This window comes from Rattus norvegicus, chromosome 1 (genome assembly GCF_021556685.1).
Source record: "Rattus norvegicus strain SHRSP/BbbUtx chromosome 1, alternate assembly SHRSP_T2T, whole genome shotgun sequence".
Classification (NCBI taxonomy): domain Eukaryota; kingdom Metazoa; phylum Chordata; class Mammalia; order Rodentia; family Muridae; genus Rattus; species Rattus norvegicus.
The window spans coordinates 6,081,604-6,106,357 of NC_141534.1; the positions used below are offsets into that span (position 1 = coordinate 6,081,604).

The following is a 24,754-nucleotide window of genomic DNA, read 5'->3' on the forward strand; positions in this document are numbered from 1 at the left end:
GGTGGGTGGGTAGGTGGAGGGAGGATGGGATAGGGGTTTACGGAAGGCAGACTGGGAAAAGGAGATAACATTTGAAATGTAAATAAATAAAATATCCAATAAAAAATGTTTGCTTTGAAACCATGAGGACCTGGGATCTAATCCTAGGCAAAATTTGGGCATGGTCAAAAGAGTTTAAAGCTTTAATTTCAAGGAGAAGCCCTGTCAAGAGGGTGAGGCAGAAAATGATGCAATCGCTCACCCAATGTCCTCCTCTGGATTATTCCCACAAATGCACATGGGTTCAGTGGGGCACAGACACACACAACACATACATATGCTAGCTTCGAATCCTTTGCCCATATTTACTCATTGTTTGTTATTATTATTCTGCTCTTTAATTCCTTCCTAATCAAATAGGTTGCGAATATTTTTCTTGCTGCTTGGTAGAGTTTTGTCCATATTGTCTTTATTTATAATACTTATGCTATCAAATATGTGTTTTCATTTTTAGCTCTCGACACTTGAGAAGGTTAAAGGATTTTCTTAGCATTGTGTTTCCCCCTAGAAGTCCTATAGTTTTTATAGAATGATTTCTTTTTCTCATATTTAAGCTAATTTCCATATTATATCATTTGGGGAAGAAGCAAGAAAGAACTATGATGCAGATTAAATGATTAATCAATGCTAGCATGGATCTTAAGTGTCTGTTGAATTTAGTAAATGAAAGCAATATTTATATTGCTAGACTATTGTCTAAAGTACCTAGACTTTATAATAGCAATGACTTATACGTGGAAATATAGCACTATATTTTAAGAGTGTCTTGAGCATACTATAGGTTTCAAACAGAGTAATCTTTAGTATACTAATTAGCATGGAAAGTTTCAAAATAGATACTGAATCCATAAAAGTTTCAAGAAACCATGCCGGTCTCAAGTGAAGTTTGGAAAATTCCAGTAAGGAATTCAAATGCTTCTTAGATGCATTGAAACAAATGAAACCACACATTGGAAAGTCACAATGTTACACACTGATCACTTTTAGAACCATTTTGGAGTTTCAGGACCCACACAAAGCAGACAGGAAAATTGACAACTCCTTGGTGTCTAAGACCAATGCAGGCAGTGGGGACACCACACACACACACATGCACACACACACACACACACACACACACACACACACACACACACATCTTTTAACAGGATAATTTACACCAATGTCTGAGCTAGGGTGTGTGTTTAAATGTATAACTGCTTTTTAAAGTGAATGAGGGAACAAAGAGTGTCTTTCTTTCATTTAATACCTTTTATATAACGTACCCGCAATTAAAATTTTGTATTCAAGTTACAAAACAGAAGAGTTTAAGGCATAAGATGAACATTTTTTTCTCTGAAATATGAACATCACAAAGCATAAACCACACCGTTTGACATAACAGAAATCTGTTTTGTCAGGAACTATCCTGAATGATTACTGTAAGTTAACAAATGTTGTAAAGAAGGACAGATTGAGTACAATAATTCTCATTTGGAGACCATGGCTAAACAACCTCACATGTGATAGGTTACATGTAAAACCAAACTCCAGTTGCACACAAGAACTTACAAGTGACTGTAGTCACTTTCAATAGTGATTTAGGATGGGTTCAGTGTTTCTAACAACCGGGGTAACACCCCATACATTCTTCACAGGATGTGAGATAGCAGAAACATTATAAAGTTTTATTTTATGCTTGGGTAATAATAGTTTTTTTTCAAAAGTGAGATTTAACAAATGACAAAACCATAATGATCATACTATGTTATGCACGTTAATCAAGCCCTGGTATCTTATTCCTTAACTTCAGAAAATCCAGATTTATGATCACATGGCCAAAGGGTTAATATGATTTCTTTACTTAAATGTATAGGATATGGTCACGCTTATATTGCTAGGTGAGGCTTAAGTTTAGTGAAAAGAGAACCTGTGAGTCCCTATTTATCTCCAGGACACAGACTCTAGAACACTGCACTTCTGTTTAATCTTGCTATTAGAGGCCACAGGCTCACTTACCCTGTCAACATGATTCAGAAGACAAGTATTCCAGTCTTTTATGTTGTGTTAGCTTAAAGCTATGATACAAAGGCTTTTTAAATTCCCTTAAGGATCCTGAACTTTTGCATAATATAAGCCCCTTTAAATAAAAGAGTCAAGGTGCTGGAGAGGTGGCCCAGTGATTGAAAACACTTGTTGCTCTTGCAGAAGTTGTAGGTCTCGTTTCCATCATTGACAGTGGTCCACAACCCTCCACAACTCCAGTTCTAGGGGATCCAATGTCCTCTTCTGATCTCTGCAGGCTCCAGGTACATACATGGCCACGTGGGAGCAAATGCAAACGAAGCACGCACATAAAATAACTAAATCTAAAATTCAACAGCAAACCATTTTTTTATTATTATTTTTTATTTTTTGGAGAAAGCCTCTTCTGTAGCACAGGCTGTCCTTGAGCTGGCTATGTAGCCAAGATATGCCACGAACTCCTACCCTTCGCCTCTGTTTCCTACATGCTGGGGCGACAGAGGTGAACCAACACCCCAGTCAAACACATTTTCTTCACCAGAAAAGGACCTTCCTAGAATGACATTCATTCAGCACACAGGCTTAGGTTAAAATATCTATTCGTTTCTTTCACTGAGTGAAAGGCAATGCGATATAGAGGATCTTCCTGAGTGTCCTAGGCATTATACAACCAGTACCCAAAAACCATAGACAATACTAGACATGGTTTACTTTCTTTCAGGTTTTACACTACAGAAACTTTTGCATAAACTTGCATGTGCTTCAAAAAAGAATTCTCCTCCTGACCATTATTACCAAGACGGGTCTGGAAAGACAAGTTCCTCTTAGTACCACTGTATCTTCAATATGGTTCTAGGCTATAAACACAGACTAGAGGGCAGAAGAAAAAAAAGTTCATTTGTATTGTTTCCAAGTGGGAGTGGCAACTACCCCTAGAGAGGATCCAGAGGGAGACACCCACAGAACAGGTATGGTGCTAACTTCTTTGATCTCTTGAGCATCTATCACATTCAAGGTAAACGCTCTCTAAGTGAGCCACATCCCCAGCTCGGTACTTCTTGACTAATTAAAGAAGGGGCTCTCAAGGGTGATTCAGAGTGACTCAGTTACACAATGGCTATGCGTTCTAGAATCATGTTATTTAAAGATAAAAACTCTACACGACGCACCAAGTTTTGACTAGGATATAACTGCGTGGGACCTTCAAGTCTTCGTAGCTACCACCTTAAAGAAAGAAAACAAACAATAAGACAAACAAAAACCAAGAACAACCCGTGCTTAGGTGAGGATGTATACAGGAAAAAAGACACTCAAGATGTCAGGATCACCAAGGGGAGGAGGGAAGTTTTTCTACTGGCCAACCACATTAAAAGCTAACCCTTGAAATTCGTGTACAAAAATATTTCAAAGGCTGTAAACATTAGTCTGCCTTTAGCAGTACAAAGAGCCTGAGGGGTCCTCTGGTAAATCAAAGAGCCTCTAGTGGGAACAGTGCTCCTGGGATCTCCAGTTCAGATGGGCGGTTCATGTGCAGATGAATGATAAAGCGCCCCTGAGGGAGATTCACAGCGGACAATGGCACCGAGGGTTAGGAGGGGGCACCCTCAGACGCATGCGCATGCAAGACCATGGAGACACATCAGCAGCACTGGGACTTGGGCTTTGTCGTGGGGGGCTCCTCCACCAGTTTAATTTTGTCCATGTCGATTTCTTCCCTAGGAAAACTTTGCTGGTTCGCGAGCATGTTTTCCACTAGGAAGCGGGTGGCCTCATCGATGTTTATGTTATCCTGCAAAGGGAGCACAGAGAAGGAGGATTAGCTCGAGTCTTAGAACTAAGTGTTCAGTGCGGTTAGGGGCCTAGGGAGCCACACCGAAGGACACACTGCAGGCAAGTGGATTACCTCTTCTTCAGTGCTAGTGTCTGTTACACTAAGAACCCAAGGCATTGGCTTAATCAATCTGCTAAGTAATTCTTTGAAAGTTTCACACGTTGTACAGCCCGAATTTTAGTCATTTTTCACTTCTGTGACTCGCTCTCAGATCGCTTCCCCTGCTTCTCCCCCTGGAAACTCCCTTTTCCCAGGAAGTCTCCCTCCGAGTTTCAAGTCTTGTCTCTCTGTGTGTGATTCACTGACTTAATTAGGCTTGTTGCTCCATTTTGAGTGGGAGGTTACTTAAGGAGACACAGGAAATGTTTTAGTGATTACAACACTTCTGTGACCCCAAGTGACATCTTGGAGAACACTGACCGGAGAATAACCCTCACGGCTTTCTGATTGCTCCTTTCGAAGGCAAAACTTCAAGTTTTTGCATTCTTGGTGGGAATGGGTGTGCAGCACGCAGGTGACGCCTGGATTTAAGGTCATTGCTGCCTGGAAGCTTCTTGTTGAAAAGTTACAATTCGCCCTTTGCACTTGGTGAATACAAATAGGTAAACACCCTGTTTTGTGTACATCTTTCCCTGCTAAATTTAGTGCCTATTAATTATCTTCTAAGCAATTATCAATGTGATATTGGGAAGTGTCTTTTTATTTGTACCAGTCTCTCTGTGTTTACTAGTTAGGACTCAACAGTGAGAGAAAAATGCATTTGGGCACATCGTGGACTGTTCTCAATTTTACCCGTTAAACACAGCAATAATTCTTCACTTTGTGATTGTCCTGTAATTTTGTAGCTTCTATGAGCAGGGACCTATGCTCTGTGATCTGTCCACACTGTTTTGCGAATGCTTCTTGCAGGCAACACACACTATTTCAAGGACATCTTTGCTTTCTAGTTCCATTATCTGTATGATCATGTCTTTCTGACGGTATCTTTGTTCTGCTCTTTAAAAAAAATCCTATTTACAAACTGGATTGTAAGGAGTAGGAGAATTCGTTCTTTATATGGTTTTATTGTCCCCTGTCCTCTTGGCTGTCAAAGCTGCTAAATATATGTTCACACACACACACACACACACACATACACACACACATACACACACATACACATACACACACATTCACACACATACACATACACACATATACACACATACACACATACATACACTCACATACACATACACACACATACACACATACATACACTCACATACACATACACACACATACATACACATACACACATACATACACATACACACATACATACATATACACACACATACACATACACACATACACACACATACATACACATACACACACATACATACACATACACACACATATACACATACACATACACCACACACATATACATACATACACATACATACACACACATATACACACATACACACACATACACACATATACACACACATATACACACATACATACACACATACACATATACACACATACACACATATACACACATACATACACACATACACATATACACACACATACACACATATACACACATACATACACACATACACATAAACACACACATACACACACATATACACACACATACACACACACCACACACATATACACACATACACACACATATACATACATATACACACATATACACACATACACACACATGCACACACATACATACACACACATGCACACACATATATACACATACACACACATACACACACACGCATGTACCTCACCTGCTTTTTAAAAATATATTTATAAATATACATGAAAATAAGTGCACATATGAACACACGGATTTTTAAATAGGGAGCTATTTACATTAATGCTTCCAACCAAATCCAACTCCAAGAAAGGCACTGCTGACTGCTCCCTCACTTGTGGAAACGCTCTCCGACAGGGGGACTCTTTATTTAGGACTGATGCTCCTATTCACCCTGCTTTCACAGTACTGACTGCTTTGATACTCCCAAGATATCCTCAACACAAGCAAGGGTCTTCAAATCTCGGAGCGTCTTTAAGTTCTTGGCATTCCCTCTCATCGTTAGTTTCTTTTGAAAACCATCATGACGAAGGCAACGTATGGAGGGAAGGGTTTCTGTAGACTTACAAGTGGAAGATTATTTCATGTTGGCTCTCCTCAGAGCAATGATCGACAAGCTGAGAGGGAGAGATCATCATATCTTAAACCATAAGCGGGAAGCAGAGAGAGAAAACAAAATGATTGGAGACCACAAAACTTCAAAACTGGTCCCTAGTGATGTATTGACCCCAACAATGCCACATCTCCTAAACCTCCCAAAACAGCACCATTAAATGGCTCTGTGACCAATGGGTAAGCCTTTGGAAGTATTCTTCAAGCAGGACAGCTCTCTGTCAGTGGTTACTCAGAGATAAGTGGGAGCAGAAACCCCATAATACAGTGGAATGAGCTGCAACATTTCTTATTAAAATCCATTCTGTGCCACGAAAGAGAAAAGGCTGAGTTTGTGAACTCAAGACTTTCTGACTATATAACTATTATGGGCCTCACCACTAGAATTCCAGCAAAATCTAGATGTGAAGTTAGCTGCTGACCATCCCAGATATAGATCTACTAGTAGTACCTAAAGCCCTGATCCACTTCCTTTCAAACTTTTAAAGCAAAAATTCATAATAATGCTATACTTTAGATCCTAGAGTCCAGAAGACTCCAGAGTTACCACACAGGAAGTCAGGTAGAAGCTCTTCCTAGAACATTTGAAGGAAGCATACAACTGGTTAAAAATGTTCCCTTATCAAGATGTTCCCCTTCTCTCTTCTATATGGTATCTTGTCTGAAAATGTAATAAACCCAATTACTTTTACAGTTTCAAATGAGGTATTATGACTTTGACAATTACTTATGAATGTTATAGACAGATATTTTTATATAAAATTGCAATTTGTTAGCTAGAAGATCAAATAAATCCTACATGGAATTTTAGAGGCAATGTAGGAAATTCCCCAACATATATATGTCGTTCACATACTGCTCTTCTATGGGAAGTTAAAGCAAATTGTCCAGCAGGCATATGGAGCAGTGAGAGTCAGTTCTGAAAAATTCAGTCGCTCCATGACGCCTTTCCTCCTGTGATTTCCTCCTTCCTTCCAGGCTGACTAACTCCTGCATCACCTCTGAGCTTCATCTTTCTTCTACCACAACTATCTGTGCACGAAAGTAAGGAAACCATAAGACTCCATACTTATCAAAACAGTGTATGGCTGGGACCAATCACCCTGCCTCCAGTAGATTCTCCTTGGTCAGTGACTTTCTCCTCACTCGATAGCTTGAGGCTGCCCGTGAGGTGGTCACTCATTGCTCACTTTCATCATTCTGATGAGAACTGACGTCAAATAATCTCCCACCTTGTGGGTAAAATTAAGAGCAACCTGACAGGAATCCTGGAGTCATTACTCCAGGAGTAGATTTGGAAGAACAATGATACACATACAGACACACACACACGCACACACGCGTGTGCGCGAATTTAGCAGTTAATGTTTATAACACAATTTCTCAAAGGTCCTTATTTTTCATGCAAGTCTGATGGTTACTGAATCTTCACATTGAACAATTCCAGGGTATACAAACCCCCAGTATAGTATACCTCTGACCTCTTATTTTTTTTCCCTTGGTTATCTAATGGTTCCTCATGGTTAAGCTTCTCAAAATTTAACTTAGTGTTTTTATTTTCTACAACAACACAACAAATGCAGTTCCCAAAGATAGGAGAAAAAATCCATTCAATTATTCAGGAGGAAGCACATGATCAATATTGATATTTCGCTCTTCCCTATATCTCTCAGAGCTAATCCAGTCTGGTGGTGACTGTCAGTATGAGTTGTGCACACAGCATTCATCTTTTAAAGACATTTCCTCCTATTTTTTGCCTTTTTCAAAAGAACACCTTATCTCCCATTCACTCCAGAACCATGAGAGAATAAGTTTGTTAAGAATTCAAACTGGCAGAAAATGTCATGCGATTTTGCTCTGAACAACAGCTCTGCTCTCCTGCTCATGGCTCTGTCAGCTAACTTTGAAGTCACTTTAGCTTCAGAGGGGGAGACAGTGCCATATCCACACTATGTATTTCTTACTCTGGTTTTACAGAACCCTCGCAGAAACACATTCATACACTCACCATTCCCTCACAGCCCGACCAGGACATCAGAAATAGATTAATCAGTGAAGCCTGCTCACCTTGGCAGAGGTTTCAAACCATCCAATGAAGCCATGGTCTTTACAGAACTGGTTCATCTGGGAAGGACTCTGGCTGCTGTCCTTCTTCTGGTCACATTTGTTAGCTAGAAGGACAGCAGGAATGGGACTTCCGTTGGGAAGATGAACTTTGCTATCCAGATCATTTTTCCATTTTAGGACTGCATCAAATGTGGAACTTCTCGATATATCAAAGACTACAAATGCTCCAAGAGCCTCCTTGTAGTACACTCGGGTCATGTTGCCAAACCGCTCCTGTCCTAGAGATTAATACAGCAGGAGATTAAATGTTCATAATGTCAAAGGTCACATTTAGGCGCCAGTGCATGCTCCACAACCCTAAAATCTATTTTGAGAAACAAGCATCGGTCACCTCACTGCAGAATGGACTGCTGGGATAAAGGACGCTCACACAGAACCACAAACTATGATTTAGCAGAAGTGGCTAACAATTTGCTTAGCAGGAGGAACTAGTTCTTTGTAGAATAACTTCAGGATACCAGTATGGCAGGCTTCACAGATAGCCATTTCAGCTTTCTCTTCCATTGGGCTAAGAGGGGATAGGCACTTGGGAAAACAGAGAGGGAGAACAGGAAGATGGGACAAGAACAGAATAATCTGAAGTTTATGAAATGCAGAGAGATGATGTGGTAAGAGACCAGTCAAAAATATCCGGACCGGACAGGAGACATCTTAGCTTGCCCCTTTACATCTCTAGCTCTAGCTACTTTTGACTGAGTACTGACGTTGTTCTCTTCTTAGAAGCAGACAGTGGAAAGCATGTGCTTTCACAGCAAGAAGTGGCACGGCCAGTTGTGTGAAGGTTCTGTTGCACAGATCTTCTGATGCTATCCTTTGAGAAGGACTTAACTGCTGTTAAATCCCGAGCAAATTCTGCTACTGGGTAGAGTACCTACTGTCTGCATATCCAGACTATTGTGCAAAGCTTGCTGTTACTATCTGCTGCCGAATAAATCTTTCACATGAAGAAGTTACCAGTCTTTATCTCATGTATTAGAAGGGACAAAAAGATGCTTGATCCAGACCAGAGTGATGCTAACTAAGGAAGACAAGCCTTCTGATGCCTTTATGTCTACCGGCTAACGTGTCGAAACTATGTTGCAGTTGCCAGGGGTTCTTAAACTCATCTTTAGGCTGTCAAATTCCTGACTAGACTCAGAGGGAGGGGGGTGATAAGTGGTAAGCAGTAAGAATCTAAGATCATCACTGTGATCTGAAATGAAGACAGCATGATAGCATACTTTCTTGTTAGAACACATGACGGGGAACAAGTCTTATTTGCATTTTATTATCTTTTATCCACACAAATGCAAAGCTACCCTAAACGGCAAAGGCAAATACTTTTCCTCTAAATTCTATAATGCCATTATAATTGCAAATGCTGCCTTGTGACTCTTCATTGATCCAGTCATCTGAACCGCATTATAACAAATGGTCACATGTTGGAACATATCATGTTCAAATTTACTGATAAGACAAATCTAATTTTACTTTATTTGTGTAATTCATTAGATAATAATGCTGACATTTAAGGAGACTTAGGCTGTACCTTTCTCTATAAATGTACGTTGAACAATTATGCCAACATGTTCACTCGGAATATTTTTAACAGTCCAAGAGCAAGGACACCAATTCTTCAAAAAAGACTAGACAGAGGGATTGAAGTTGTTTCGATTCCAACTTCAACTAGTGAGCCTAAAGAAATCTCACGTTATGAACCTTAATTATTGAACACAAAAGGGCCAGCAACAAGTAACTAGCCCCTCTAAGACAGTCTTGGGTTAAAAAAGACAGACGGCTTAAGGTTTCAGGGTAATAACATAGTTTTCAGTTTGAGCATCTTTGAATTTCAAAAGGATAAGGCGCCAAACGAACTAGTAAGAGAATGCACAACTATACATTCCAAAGGACTGCTGGGCTTTCCTTGCCTTTTTTTAGTGAGCCTCCTGGAAAACCACAGATAATTTTTCTTAATCATAACCCATGGTATTAAAAGATGTACTCATATGCCCTTTCTGACAACTCATCCAAAATCAGAAGTGTCAATGGTAAGGAATTTTCGGGGAAGGTATGTTGGCTTAGAAATGTCAGATAGTTTCTCTGAGATGTCAAGACTAGAAGAAAATTCTTCCTGACAGGCCTCACATCACAAACTATACTTAAAAAAAATCCTGTATGTAAAATGAAAAGAAAAAGTGTCAGTTATACAATTAAGCAAATGAAAGGAGAAGAATTGACTTGGGGACCAGATGTCAATCACTTACCCAGTAAAGATATGCACCTAGAGCAAGACCAGAAAGATGACTATCATACAAGAAGATAAACACCCAGTTAACAAAGAGGTCAAAATGTTAGAACAGACATTTACCAGAAGGCAGACAACCTCTGCCCATGCTAAAGGGCCTGGCTTGGGACTGATGAGTCTTTGAATGAGAAAAACCTGGGTGGGTAAACACAGGAAGTGCCCGGCCTTAGAGGAATTTTGCCTCTGTGTGTCCTGAGTTCACCAGGATTGAAGTTGAGAATTACTCTTTTATCTATGTGATGGATTGGGACAGAATTTTTTTGGGAATTGCATTGAATCTGTAGATTGATTTTGTTTTAAAAGACATTTGGGACACCCGCGGATCCCGGCCCGCAGCAGCTCTCTGCTCCCAGACCCGGTGAGAGAGAGACCCAACCGCCTGGTCAGGTAGGCACTCCTGAGGCTGCAGAGCAGAGGAGACCACCAACACTGCTCACCCCTGCCCACATCCCTGGCCCAAGAGGAAACTGTATAAGGCCTCTGGGCTCCCGTGGGGGAGGGCCCAGGAGCGGCAGGACCCCTGCCAGAGACACCGCCGGACCCTGAAGGAAACAGACCGGATAAACAGTTCTCTGCACCCAAATCCCGTGGGAGGGAGAGCTAAACCTTCAGAGAGGCAGACAAGCCTGGGAAACCAGAAGAGACTGCTCCCTGCACACACATCTCGGACGCCAGAGGAAAAAGCCAAAGACCATCTGGAACCCTGGTGCACTGAAGCTCCCGGAAGGGGCGGCACAGGTCTTCCTGGTTGCTGCCGCTGCAGAGAGCCCCTGGGCAGCACCCCACGAGCGAACCTGAGCCTCAGGACCACAGGTAAGACCAAATTTTCTGCTGCAAGAAAGCTGCCTGGTGAACTCAAGACACAGGCCCACAGGAACAGCTGAAGACCTGTAGAGAGGAAAAACTACACGCCCGAAAGCAGAACACTCTGTCCCCAGAACTGACTGAAAGAGAGGAAAACAGGTCTACAGCACTCCTGACACACAGGCTTATAGGACAGTCTAGCCACTGTCAGAAATAGCAGAACAAAGTAACACTAGAGATAATCTGATGGCGAGAGGCAAGCGCAGGAACCCAAGCAACAGAAACCAAGACTACATGCCATCATCGGAGCCCAATTCTCCCACCAAAACAAACATGGAATATCCAAACACACCAGAAAAGCAAGATCTAGTTTCAAAATCATATTTGATCATGATGCTGGAGGACTTCAAGAAAGACATGAACACACTTAGGGAAACACAGGAAAACATTAATAAACAAGTAGAAGCCTACAGAGAGGAATCACAAAAATCCCTGAAAGAATTCCAGGAAAACACAATCAAACAGTTGAAGGAATTAAAAATGGAAATAGAAGCAATCAAGAAAGAACACATGGAAACAACCCTGGATATAGAAAACCAAAAGAAGAGACAAGGAGCTGTAGATACAAGCTTCACCAACAGAATACAAGAGATGGAAGAGAGAATCTCAGGAGCAGAAGATTCCATAGAAATCATTGACACAACTGTCAAAGATAATGTAAAGCGGAAAAAGCTACTGGTCCAAAACATACAGGAAATCCAGGACTCAATGAGAAGATCAAACCTAAGGATAATAGGTATAGAAGAGAGTGAAGACTCCCAGCTCAAAGGACCAGTAAATATCTTCAACAAAATCATAGAAGAAAACTTCCCTAACCTAAAAAAAGAGATACCCATAGACATACAAGAAGCCTACAGAACTCCAAATAGATTGGACCAGAAAAGAAACACCTCCCGTCACATAATTGTCAAAACACCAAATGCACAAAATAAAGAAAGAATATTAAAAGCAGTAAGGGAAAAAGGTCAAGTAACATATAAAGGCAGACCTATCAGAATCACTCCAGACTTCTCGCCAGAAACTATGAAGGCCAGAAGATCCTGGACTGATGTCATACAGACCCTAAGAGAACACAAATGCCAGCCCAGGTTACTGTATCCTGCAAAACTCTCAATTAACATTGATGGAGAGACCAAGATATTCCATGACAAAACCAAATTTACACAATATGTTTCTACAAATCCAGCACTACAAAGGATAATAAATGGTAAAGCCCAACATAAGGAGGCAAGCTATACCCTAGAAGAAGCAAGAAACTAATCGTCTTGGCAACAAAACAAAGAGAATGAAAGCACACAAACATAACCTCACATCCAAATATGAATATAACGGGAAGCAATAATCACTATTCCTTAATATCTCTCAATATCAATGGCCTCAACTCCCCAATAAAAAGACATAGATTAACAAACTGGATACGCAACGAGGACCCTGCATTCTGCTGCCTACAGGAAACACACCTCAGAGACAAAGACAGACACTACCTCAGAGTGAAAGGCTGGAAAACAACTTTCCAAGCGAATGGTCAGAAGAAGCAAGCTGGAGTAGCCATTCTAATATCAAATAAAATCAATTTTCAATTAAAAGTCATCAAAAAAGATAAGGAAGGACACTTCATATTCATCAAAGGAAAAATCAACCAAGATGAACTCTCAATCCTAAATATCTATGCCCCAAATACAAGGGCACCTACATACGTAAAAGAAACCTTACTAAAGCTCAAAACACACATTGCACCTCACACAATAATAGTGGGAGATTTCAACACCCCACTCTCATCAATGGACAGATCATGGAAACAGAAATTAAACAGAGATGTAGACAGACTAAGAGAAGTCATGAGCCAAATGGACTTAACGGATATTTATAGAACATTCTATCCTAAAGCAAAAGGATATACCTTCTTCTCAGCTCCTCATGGTACTTTCTCCAAAATTGACCATATAATTGGTCAAAAAACGGGCCTCAACAGGTACAGAAAGATAGAAATAATCCCATGCGTGCTATCGGACCACCACGGCCTAAAACTGGTCTTCAATAACAATAAGGGAAGAATGCCCACATATACGTGGAAATTGAACAATGCTCTACTCAATGATAACCTGGTCAAGGAAGAAATAAAGAAAGAAATTAAAAACTTTTTAGAATTTAATGAAAATGAAGATACAACATACTCAAACTTATGGGACACAATGAAAGCTGTGCTAAGAGGAAAACTCATAGTGCTGAGTGCCTGCAGAAAGAAACAGGAAAGAGCATATGTCAGCAGCTTGACAGCACACCTAAAAGCTCTAGAACAAAAAGAAGCAAATACACCCAGGAGGAGTAGAAGGCAGGAAATAATCAAACTCAGAGCTGAAATCAACCAAGTAGAAACAAAAAGGACCATAGAAAGAATCAACAGAACCAAAAGTTGGTTCTTTGAGAAAATCAACAAGATAGATAAACCCTTAGCCAGACTAACGAGAGGACACAGAGAGTGCGTCCAAATTAACAAAATCAGAAATGAAAAGGGAGACATAACTACAGATTCAGAGGAAATTCAAAAAATCATCAGATCTTACTATAAAAACCTATATTCAACAAAACTTGAAAATCTGCAGGAAATGGACAATTTCCTAGACAGATACCAGGTATCGAAGTTAAATCAGGAACAGATAAACCAGTTAAACAACCCCATAACTCCTAAGGAAATAGAAGCAGTCATTAAAGGTCTCCCAACCAAAAAGAGCCCAGGTCCAGATGGGTTTAGTGCAGAATTCTATCAAACCTTCATAGAAGACCTCATACCAATATTATCCAAACTATTCCACAAAATTGAAACAGATGGAGCCCTATCGAATTCCTTCTACGAAGCCACAATTACTCTTATACCTAAACCACACAAAGACACAACAAAGAAAGAGAACTTCAGACCAATTTCCCTTATGAATGTCGACGCAAAAATACTCAATAAAATTCTGGCAAACCGAATTCAAGAGCACATCAAAACAATCATCCAGCATGATCAAGTAGGCTTCATCCCAGGCATGCAGGGATGGTTTAATATACGGAAAACCATCAACGTGATCCATTATATAAACAAACTGAAAGAACAGAACCACATGATCATTTCATTAGATGCTGAGAAAGCATTTGACAAAATTCAACACCCCTTCATGATAAAAGTCCTGGAAAGAATAGGAATTCAAGGCCCATACCTAAACATAGTAAAAGCCATATACAGCAAACCAGTTGCTAACATTAAACTAAATGGAGAGAAACTTGAAGCAATCCCACTAAAATCAGGGACTAGACAAGGCTGCCCACTCTCTCCCTACTTATTCAATATAGTTCTTGAAGTTCTAGCCAGAGCAATCAGACAACAAAAGGAGATCAAAGGGATACAGATCGGAAAAGAAGAGGTCAAAATATCACTATTTGCAGATGACATGATAGTATATTTAAGTGATCCCAAAAGTTCCACCAGAGAACTACTAAAGCTGATAAACAACTTCAGCAAAGTGGCTGGGTATAAAATTAACTCAAATAAATCAGTTGCCTTCCTCTATACAAAAGAGAAACAAGCCGAGAAAGAAATTAGGGAAACGACACCCTTCATAATAGACCCAAATAATATAAAGTACCTCGGTGTGACTTTAACCAAGCAAGTAAAAGATCTGTACAATAAGAACTTCAAGACACTGAGGAAAGAAATTGAAGAAGACCTCAGAAGATGGAAAGATCTCCCATGCTCATGGATTGGCAGGATTAATATAGTAAAAATGGCCATTTTACCAAAAGCAATCTACAGATTCAATGCAATCCCCATCAAAATACCAATCCAATTCTTCAAAGAGTTAGACAGAACAATTTGCAAATTCATCTGGAATAACAAAAAACCCAGGATAGCTAAAGCTATCCTCAACAATAAAAGGACTTCAGGGGGAATCACTATCCCTGAACTCAAGCAGTATTACAGAGCAATAGTGATAAAAACTGCATGGTATTGGTACAGAGACAGACAGATAGACCAATGGAATAGAATTGAAGACCCAGAAATGAACCCACACACCTATGGTCACTTGATTTTTGACAAAGGAGCCAAAACCATCCAATGGAAAAAAGATAGCATTTTCAGCAAATGGTGCTGGTTCAACTGGAGGGCAACATGTAGAAGAATGCAGATCGATCCATGCTTATCACCCTGTACAAAGCTTAAGTCCAAGTGGATCAAGGACCTCCACATCAAACCAGACACACTCAAACTAATAGAAGAAAAACTAGGGAAGCATCTGGAACACATGGGCACTGGAAAAAATTTCCTGAACAAAACACCAATGGCTTATGCTCTAAGATCAAGAATCGACAAATGGGATCTCATAAAACTGCAAAGCTTCTGTAAGGCAAAGGACACTGTGGTTAGGACAAAACGGCAACCAACAGATTGGGAAAAGATCTTTACCAATCCTACAACAGATAGAGGCCTTATATCCAAAATATACAAAGAACTCAAGAAGTTAGACCGCAGGGAAACAAATAACCCTATTAAAAAATGGGGTTCAGAGCTAAACAAAGAATTCACAGCTGAGGAATGCCGAATGGCTGAGAAACACCTAAAGAAATGTTCAACATCTTTAGTCATAAGGGAAATGCAAATCAAAACAACCCTGAGATTTCACCTCACACCAGTGAGAATGGCTAAGATCAAAAACTCAGGTGACAGCAGATGCTGGCGAGGATGTGGAGAAAGAGGAACACTCCTCCATTGTTGGTGGGGTTGCAGACTGGTAAAACCATTCTGGAAATCAGTCTGGAGGTTCCTCAGAAAATTGGACATTGAACTGCCTGAGGATCCAGCTATACCTCTCTTGGGCATATACCCAAAAGATGCCTCAACATATAAAAGAGACACGTGCTCCACTATGTTCATCGCAGCCTTATTTATAATAGCCAGAAAATGGAAAGAACCCAGATGCCCTTCAACAGAGGAATGGATACAGAAAATGTGGTACATCTACACAATGGAATATTACTCAGCTATCAAAAACAACGAGTTCATGAAATTCGTAGGCAAATGGTTGGAACTGGAAAATATCATCCTGAGTGAGCTAACCCAATCACAGAAAGACATACATGGTATGCACTCATTGATAAGTGGCTATTAGCCCAAATGCTTGAATTACCCTAGATCCCTAGAACAAACGAAACTCAAGACGGATGATCAAAATGTGAATGCTTCACTCCTTCTTTAAATGAGGAAAAAGAATACCCTTGGCAGGGAAGGGAGAGGCAAAGATTAAAACAGAGACTGAAGGAACACCCATTCAGAGCCTGCCCCACATGTGGCCCATACATATACAGCCACCCAATTAGACAAGATGGATGAAGCAAAGAAGTGCAGACCGACAGGAGCCGGATGTAGATCGCTCCTGAGAGACACAGCCAGAATACAGCAAATACAGAGGCTAATGCCAGCAGCAAACCACTGAACTGAGAATAGGTCCCCTATTGAAGGAATCAGAGAAAGAACTGGAAGAGCTTGAAGGGGCTCGAGACCCCAAAAGTACAACAATGCCAAGCAACCAGAGCTTCCAGGGACTAAGCCACTACCTAAAGACTATACATGGACTGACCCTGGACTCTGACCCCATAGGTAGCAATGAATATCCTAGTAAGAGCACCAGTGGAAGGGGAAGCCCTGGGTCCTGCTAAGACTGAACCCACAGTGAACTAGTCTATGGGGGGAGGGCGGTAATGGGGGGAGGGTTGGGAGGGGAACACCCATACGGAAGGGGAGGGGGGAGGGGGATGTTTGCCCGGAAACCGGGAAAGGGAATAACACTCGAAATGTATATAAGAAATACTCAAGTTAATAAAAAAAAAAAAAAAAAAAAAAAGAAAAACCTGGGTAAGGGAGGAAGACTCCTCAGTAGTTATGAGGTGAAGGGCCAAGGAAAATTTGTAGAGCATGCATATTTAGAGTTAAAGCTTGCACAGATAAGAAAATTGATCAGGGGGCTGGGGATTTAGCTCAGTGGTAGAGCGCTTACCTAGGAAGCGTAAGGCCCTGGGTTCGGTCCCCAGCTCCGAAAAAAAGAACCAAAAAAAAAAAAATTGATCAGAACATAGAGGTTCCCATTATAAATGATTTGTTGAAAAAAAAAACTGAGGTTCATTCAGAGAGAACTCTATGCAATAACTTCTTTGAGCCAAGCCAGAAGAGCCATTACTGGTCAAAACTGGAAGACAGATGGGAACATCCAGTTAGCCCAGCTCTCTCATTTTACTGATGAGTGAACAGAGTCCCAAGGAGATAACTCAAGTTCTTTCAGTTGACTGTACGATTGTGTTATCTGATCTGTCAATCCAGGCCTTGCTGGATTAGAAATTTCTGCTTTTGTCCCAGGTGGCAGAAGAGGTGCTTGTCCATGTCAGAGTGACTTCCTCAAGCACAGGGCAGTGCTGCTTTGGTGTTAACCCCTTTCCCAGTCACTTTGTGCTTTACCACGGTAGGTAACTGAGGAAAGATGCCCCATTGCCAAGCGAGCGTACAGTCACTCTGGTACCAGGGGCAGCCTTTGTCATCCACATTGCTGCTGACATACTGACAGCACATTTTCAACGACTCTCAAAATGTTTTGTCTCTTAAACAATGCGCTACCACCTCTGGAGAATAGGATGTGGATTATAACTTGAAATTTCCCCAGGCATGAAGGATGAGAAGAGCAAACACAGAGAGAGTCAAACAGGCTCCAAAGATGTCATTCAAGCTCTTACATATGCAAATGCTAAAATCTTAAACTGTCTAAGTTGGCAAAGGACTAAACTATCTATTTTGCTGTTTGGAGGCCTCCACACTAATGACACTGAGGATGATCAAAGAGCAAAACTAGTGATTTTCCAGGAATAAATATTTCCATTCAGTTAAAAATAATACACAGAGTCCTTCACCATGACTCTCTAAAACAAATGAAAATATTGACAGTAAAACAATGAACATATTTCCATCCAGATATTTAAAAAAGAAGATACCATATTCTGGGTTTATCAGAGGCACAATTCACAGAAACGTGTTCTTGGGATTCCCATCATGGCTTTTGCTTGGGCTTTTCCTCTGTGTTATATGTCTGCCTCCCTCTTGATAAATCCAAGTGTTTCTAGTAATATTAGTTGAAATTCAGAATATAAATTTCATAACACAAGCCAAGAGGCCATAGAATGAAATGGTCCTCACCTTTCTCACTTATAGGTACTCATCTCTTCTCCATCCCCTGACAGTTAACGTGAGTTACCCATTAACACACAAGGTCACTTGGAGGAGATGTCCAGCTTCTGGTTAGTAAATAGAAGCTCTCATAAAGAAAATCCTTAAATCTCACGGTGTCCTTCAGAGGTCAAATCCTGGCAACAAACAATCTCTAATCGTAGAATTTTTTTAAAAGGATTATTATTACGTAAATTAAAACTCCTTGCTAATTTGTGCCCAAGCTCATAATAGCTTTAAATGATGACATTGTTCCTAAACCTTTAAACGAATGTATTCAACGAGAACAAAAGGTATCCCGTCTTCAGATGTAAACAGTTATCCATGTCCATAAACTGGCCTCTACCAGAGGCTCCTGAGATGGCCACTTAGAGAGTGAGGATGGCCCTTCTATGGAAGTGCTGTGAAACACGGGAAGTGAAGGGCATGGAAGGTGTGACTGGCGGAACACAGATGCCAAGTAGGCCGTCTGATTCACTGATAAGTTCCTGAAGAGTAGTGGGAGTGTGGGTGTGTTGCCAGGGTGCAACAGAGCCGAAGACAGAACAGTGCCTCTCAGCTCTAGACTAAATCAGAGTCACCCACGGTGCCTGACGGATGACAATCTTCCAAGTGGTTCCAATTCTGACTCAGTAGGTACATTAGTCTCAGCTCCCCTTTACAGAATGCTTTGGAGCGAGCTCTGTGACCAGTTTGAATCACGAGTCTTATGTTTCTTAGCTGCCTTTGAACCGAGACAGGCCCATTTTACTGGACCACTGAAACAAATAATACATCCTTGGAACAGCTGAGTGGTGGAAAGCCAGTTTTTGTCTACGAAGATTTCATGCTATTGTACATCAGTCCTGGCATGCCCGACCCCAGACTTAGGCATGAAAAAAAAAAAAAAAAACTCTTCTACTAAGCCGGTTTGGATGGACACGTTTGTCAGATAAAGCCAAGTCTACTGTCAGAACAGATGCTAAAGAATCCGTGTATATTCCGGACAGTAGATATTAATAAGGCCCCGGTGGTTCTGGTGAGAGATACTTAGAATAGGAAGGACAACACGTTCAGATTGATCTCAGGAAGCTACCACAAGCCATGGTAGAGGATGTGTAAGTAAACTGTATAGATACAATCTATTAGGGGAAGAATGGGGTGGGAAAGAAGCCAGGCTATCTGTCAGTTAAAAAGACAAATAGGAAGCACAAAGCTACATCTTTGTGTATACATTCTGTTGTTGCTTTTTCCCCCATCTCTGCCTCAGAAATCAGACTGAAGGAGCCACCCAGGCCTGGCTTGCTGGGTCAAAGGGCCAAGGTTTTCGATGAGAACACTTGGATGGAATTCTAAAATGTTTCCGTGATCTCATGTCTCGCCATTCAGAAGACATCCCCCATGTTTATATGGAAAGAGAAAGTTCCATATGGAAAGCTGATTAAAAAAAAAAAAGTACCCAGCATCCCATATGTATGTACAACGGATGCAATGTCTCCAAGAACGTATTTGAAAATAACACTTCATTCCTGGGCTACAGAGTTCACTGGCAGGCTTCATTAGTGAGTGTTTACCTGAGGCCAGGCGCACATCTATAATTAATGCTTCGATTTATTTCTTTAGGGTGTGTTCTTGTAGCCATGTACCAGTGAAACAGCTCAACACATCTCAGAAATGTCCACAGCTTAGAAATTCTTTTAAAATGCATTTTTAAAAAGAATGAAGCCAATGAAAACCTGTCTGCCATGGGAATTCTGAACTTCCTGGGCAAAGAAGCATGAGATGTCGTGAGCAAATGACTGGAAATGTTGGGATGAAGGCAGTAAGAAATGGTAATGGTCGAGTCTACAATACGAGGTGCATGCTCTAATTTGGGCTCCTTCAATGATATGAGAAACACTTTGTTGAGCCATATACCAGAAAACTACTATGGTCTTTAATTTGAAGGGATTACACAAACCTGTTTGGCTGCATTTGTAGAAAGCGTTCTGTAATTCTCGCTTATTATACTTCTCAAAGCTTCTCTGATTGCAGATTTCTTTATGGCCCTGTCCACCTCTACGACCTCCAGGACAACGGCATTGAAGAGGAACTAGCAAGTGAGTCATGGCTAGTGGCTGGCTCCAACTTTTGTTTTGCAACCAGGAAATACTTTAATCTTCTGGAAGTCAGTATGATTCAACCTTGTAAGTTGCACACAGCATATGCTTTACAGAATATTTTGGAATATTCCTGCGGGGAGCGTTCTGGCATGGGCTCTTTACCCAACTTCTCCCTCATTCAAATGGTATGAGCTAAGAAGGATTCACTAGTCCCTCAAAAGTTCAAATCAAGCAGAGTCAAGGCCATGTGTAGTTCTGCAAATTCCAACCCCAAACCCAAGTTATTTGTGTCTCTTGATACCTGCATATTAAGACATCTTGCCTCAAATTCAGACTCTCTGAGAAAAGCCTAATAGTCTAGTTATGTCCTAAGTTTTCCTCTGGTTCTGTTGTTTGGAGTTTTGTATTTGCTAAATGCTACAAGAGTTCCTGTTGGTCAAAAAGCAACACCTAACACCAGAGATCCAGTTTGCAGACTGTAAAACGTTTCTCTCCTTTCCAGTAATGCTCAGACGTCAGATTTTGGCAAAGGTACAAGGATGTGTTATTACAGCAGACAAATGGGCTCTGTCTCCCTCCAGGCTACGGTGTCTGTTCAACGAGGATGAAGTTGGGTGGAGTGGCTCATCCTGGTAGTTTCAACAGTGGGGTTGGTATACAAAGAGCAGAAGTGATATACAGAAAGAAGAGGTGGTTGCTTTTCAGATTTTTTGAAACAGGGTTTCTCTGTATAGCCCTGGCTATCCTGTAACCCATTATGTAGACCAGGCTGACCTCAAACTCAGAGATCTAACAGCTTCTGCCTCCCAAATTCTGGGGCTAAAAGCAGGGGCCATCACCACCCTGGACCCCTGATTTTGTTTCCTCAACTCTCCAAACATAATTTAACATAGCTCATATCCTACTAATTTGCACATAATAGAAGAAACTGAACTGCCATTCCAAGCAGGGATTCCAAATCACCTCTGTGAAAGAGATGCACAGGATATCCTCATTGGTGATGGTCACACAGTAAGGCAACCTTCAGGATGTGAGACAATGTCAAGAAGCAACAGAATGCCCACCAGTTTTCTGGGCAGTAGGAGCGAGTGTTGCCAACGAAGCCTCTGCCTTTAAAGGGTGACACTTGAAATACATTCTTAGTTGTTGCAGGAGGCAAAAAAAAATCAAACAAGCTGAACCGAAGGCGAAATAACTTTGAGAAATTGATAAATGATATGCATAAATCCATTCTTCTTACCCATGTTAGACTCTGCTCTTAGGCAAACGAGTATAAGGTTTATAAATTCTTTAACACTTCCTCAGTGGAGTGACTATAAAAGAACACAGCACTTACTAACTGGCAGGCAGAAATCACTGTCCCTCTAGGCTACTGCCAGCTGTAGTGTAACCACACCCCTCTGGGGCTTTGGGGTATGCTCCCTGTGGAAAGGACCATAAGGTGTTCTCCGCCTTAAACAAGCTCCCATTCAAACGCTTGGCAGACGGAGCTCCTGACCGTTCCCAGTGATTGAGCAGGTTAACCTTTGCTGCTTGCCACTTCTATTAAACTTCACTAAAGTTCACCTTTCCTTGAACGCCCATATGGGCACCTACCACACCTGCTAGAATTCAGGGGATTCATAAATCAGCCCTCGAAGACAATGGTTCTTACATTCCAGAGCAATAATTGAAAGCAAAAGAAAACAATTCAGCATTTGTGGGATAGGGAGGTACCCACGAGAAGGCATTAAGTATTGGCTTAGGGAGGGGAAGGCATCGGGAAAGTTTCAGAACTTTCCCAACCCTTCCCCAGGGTCACCAGGCCTCCCAAGTGAGAGGAATTTGAGGAATGGAGTTACCCCTCACAAAGGCTTGGCTAGGTTCCAAGTTTTACTCACCCACAGCTCCAAACCCTTTTAGTAAATTATAAGTTTGGCTCCGGAAAGAGAAAGCCCTTACTTCAGAGAGGCACAGACCCAAGTCAAGTTGGGGCGGGGCAGGGTTGAAAAGTAAAGGGGCTTTGTTGGTTTTAGTTGTACCACTAAGGCAGTGGTTCTTAAAGCTGACATCCTTTAACACAGTTCCTCATGTATGTGGTGATAAAATTATTTCCGTTGCTATTTCATAACTATAATTTTGCTACTGTTATGAATCATAATGTAAATATGTGCTCTCCTAAGATCATAGGCTACCCTTGCAAATGAGGTCGGGGCCCAAAGATTGAAAGCCGCTGCACTAACTGGTAGTGGAACTTCAGGCACGCCCTTTAGTCACTAAAAAGTACAGTAAGAGAGAGGCCTCCGAAAGTCAACTTTTCAGGACGCTTTAAGCTCCTCCAGGTGTCCCTCATCTCCTGTTCTATTTGCCCACTTTTAAAAGCGCAACTGCTGAGAGCTCAGGCAGAGACAAGGACAGACAAGAACCAGGAGGCAGAGAGAAGTGAGAGTCTGGTGATATTGGGACACTGCCCTCTTACCAGCGATGTCCCACAGCTGCAAGCGCACGAGCGTCCTGCTGTCCCAGTTGAGGACTTTGAGGGCGAAGTCCACCCCAATGGTGGCGCGGTAGTTCTGGGAGAAGAGCTGGTGCACATAGCGCTTGATGATGCTTGTCTTGCCCACGCCGAGCTCGCCGATGACCAGCACCTTAAAGAGGTGCTCTCGGGTCTCCGGAACCGCAGTGGCCCTTTTGCCCTGTTGCCCGAGTCCCTCGCCCGCCATGGGCGCCACGGCCGTGGGAACTTCTCTCTCAAGGGGGACAGGGCAGATCCTCGGTCCGCGCACCCGGCGATGCAGTCATGCGAGTCACGGGACCCGGAACCTACTGCGCGCTTCTGGCCCAGGACAGTCTGGGTGCACCCTACACTGGGCGAGCCTGGTCTGGGCACTTCCTTTTCTCGTGCGACTCTGCGCGGTCCACAGCACCCCCTGCTGGCCTTAGACAAGGGCAGCGGGAGGTCAGTGCTCCGGCTGAGCCAAGGTCCTTGATGTCTAGCAACCAGGGGTGGGGGTCAGATGACAGAACTTGCAAAGGACTAAAGCTGGGTCCTATGACAAATCTAGTTTTAATGTGTTAGAGGAAGTTGCATGCTTTTTTCCATAATGACCGGAATTTCCATCGTCTGCAATGCTGTGCAAGCATTCTCTTTTCTCCACACCCTTAGCCAACACAATATCTCTCGCTGTTTCGGTAATAGCTATCCTAATAAACATGGAGTTTTGATTGACACTTCCTTGATGGTTTGTGATGTCAAGTTCTTTTGTTATACACACGTTTATATTCTCTTTAGAAGAATGTTCCTTCAGATAGTCTTGCCTATTTGATAATCGCACGTTTGACGGTTCTGTTTGTTTGGTGTCCAACAATGTGAACTCCTAAATGTTTGGATGTGTGGCTTACATATATTTACTCCAAGCCCATAGACTTCTTTCTTCGTTTTGCTTTGGTGGCCAGAGAAATTTCTAGCCAGTGAACGTCCATCAGTCTGTTTCGGCTTCAGAATTGGCATGATTTCCAATATCCATTGTTAAGCTCAGTGCCAACAGGTGAGCCAGAAATACGTACTTGAGGATATGCCCTAAATAAATGAAATCAACTTCTCCAGGGAGGCGACTGCACGGCTAAATTCATAACAGTATGAATTTATAAGTGAGAAATTTATTTATAAGTGAGAAATACCACGTGTTCTATGGGGTATTGTAGCACCTCTATTTACATTTTGGGGGATCAACATCTTACTATCTCTCGCTACGCCTGTAATATTGTCATTTGCCAAGATCCAGAATTTCTTTTTTTAATTGGATTTTTTTGTATTTACATTTCAAATGTTATCCCCTTTCCCAGTTCACCCCTTTCCCATCCTGCCTCCCCCTGCTTGTATGAGGATGCTCCCCCTCCCACCCACCCATTCCCACATCGGTGCCCTGACATTTCCTTACTCTGGGGCCTTGAGCCTTCAGAGGACCAAGGGCTTCTCCTTCTATCGATGCCAGACGATGCCATCCTCTGCTACATGTGCATGGCTGGAACCATGGGTCTGTTCCTGTGTATTCTTTGGATGGGGGTT

At 41.7% G+C, this 24,754-nt stretch overlaps 1 protein-coding gene across 1 annotated transcript; it reads right to left on the bottom strand.

Moving 5' to 3' along the window:
* Positions 1–2,428: 2,428 nt before the first annotated feature.
* Rab32 (RAB32, member RAS oncogene family) lies at positions 2,429–23,551 on the bottom strand. The gene is given in 3 exon segments (NM_001108902.1): positions 2,429–3,832; positions 8,172–8,449; positions 23,165–23,551. Coding segments are annotated over 3 exon segments (672 nt in total). The 5' UTR covers positions 23,409–23,551; the 3' UTR covers positions 2,429–3,682.
* Positions 23,552–24,754: the final 1,203 nt, after the last annotated feature.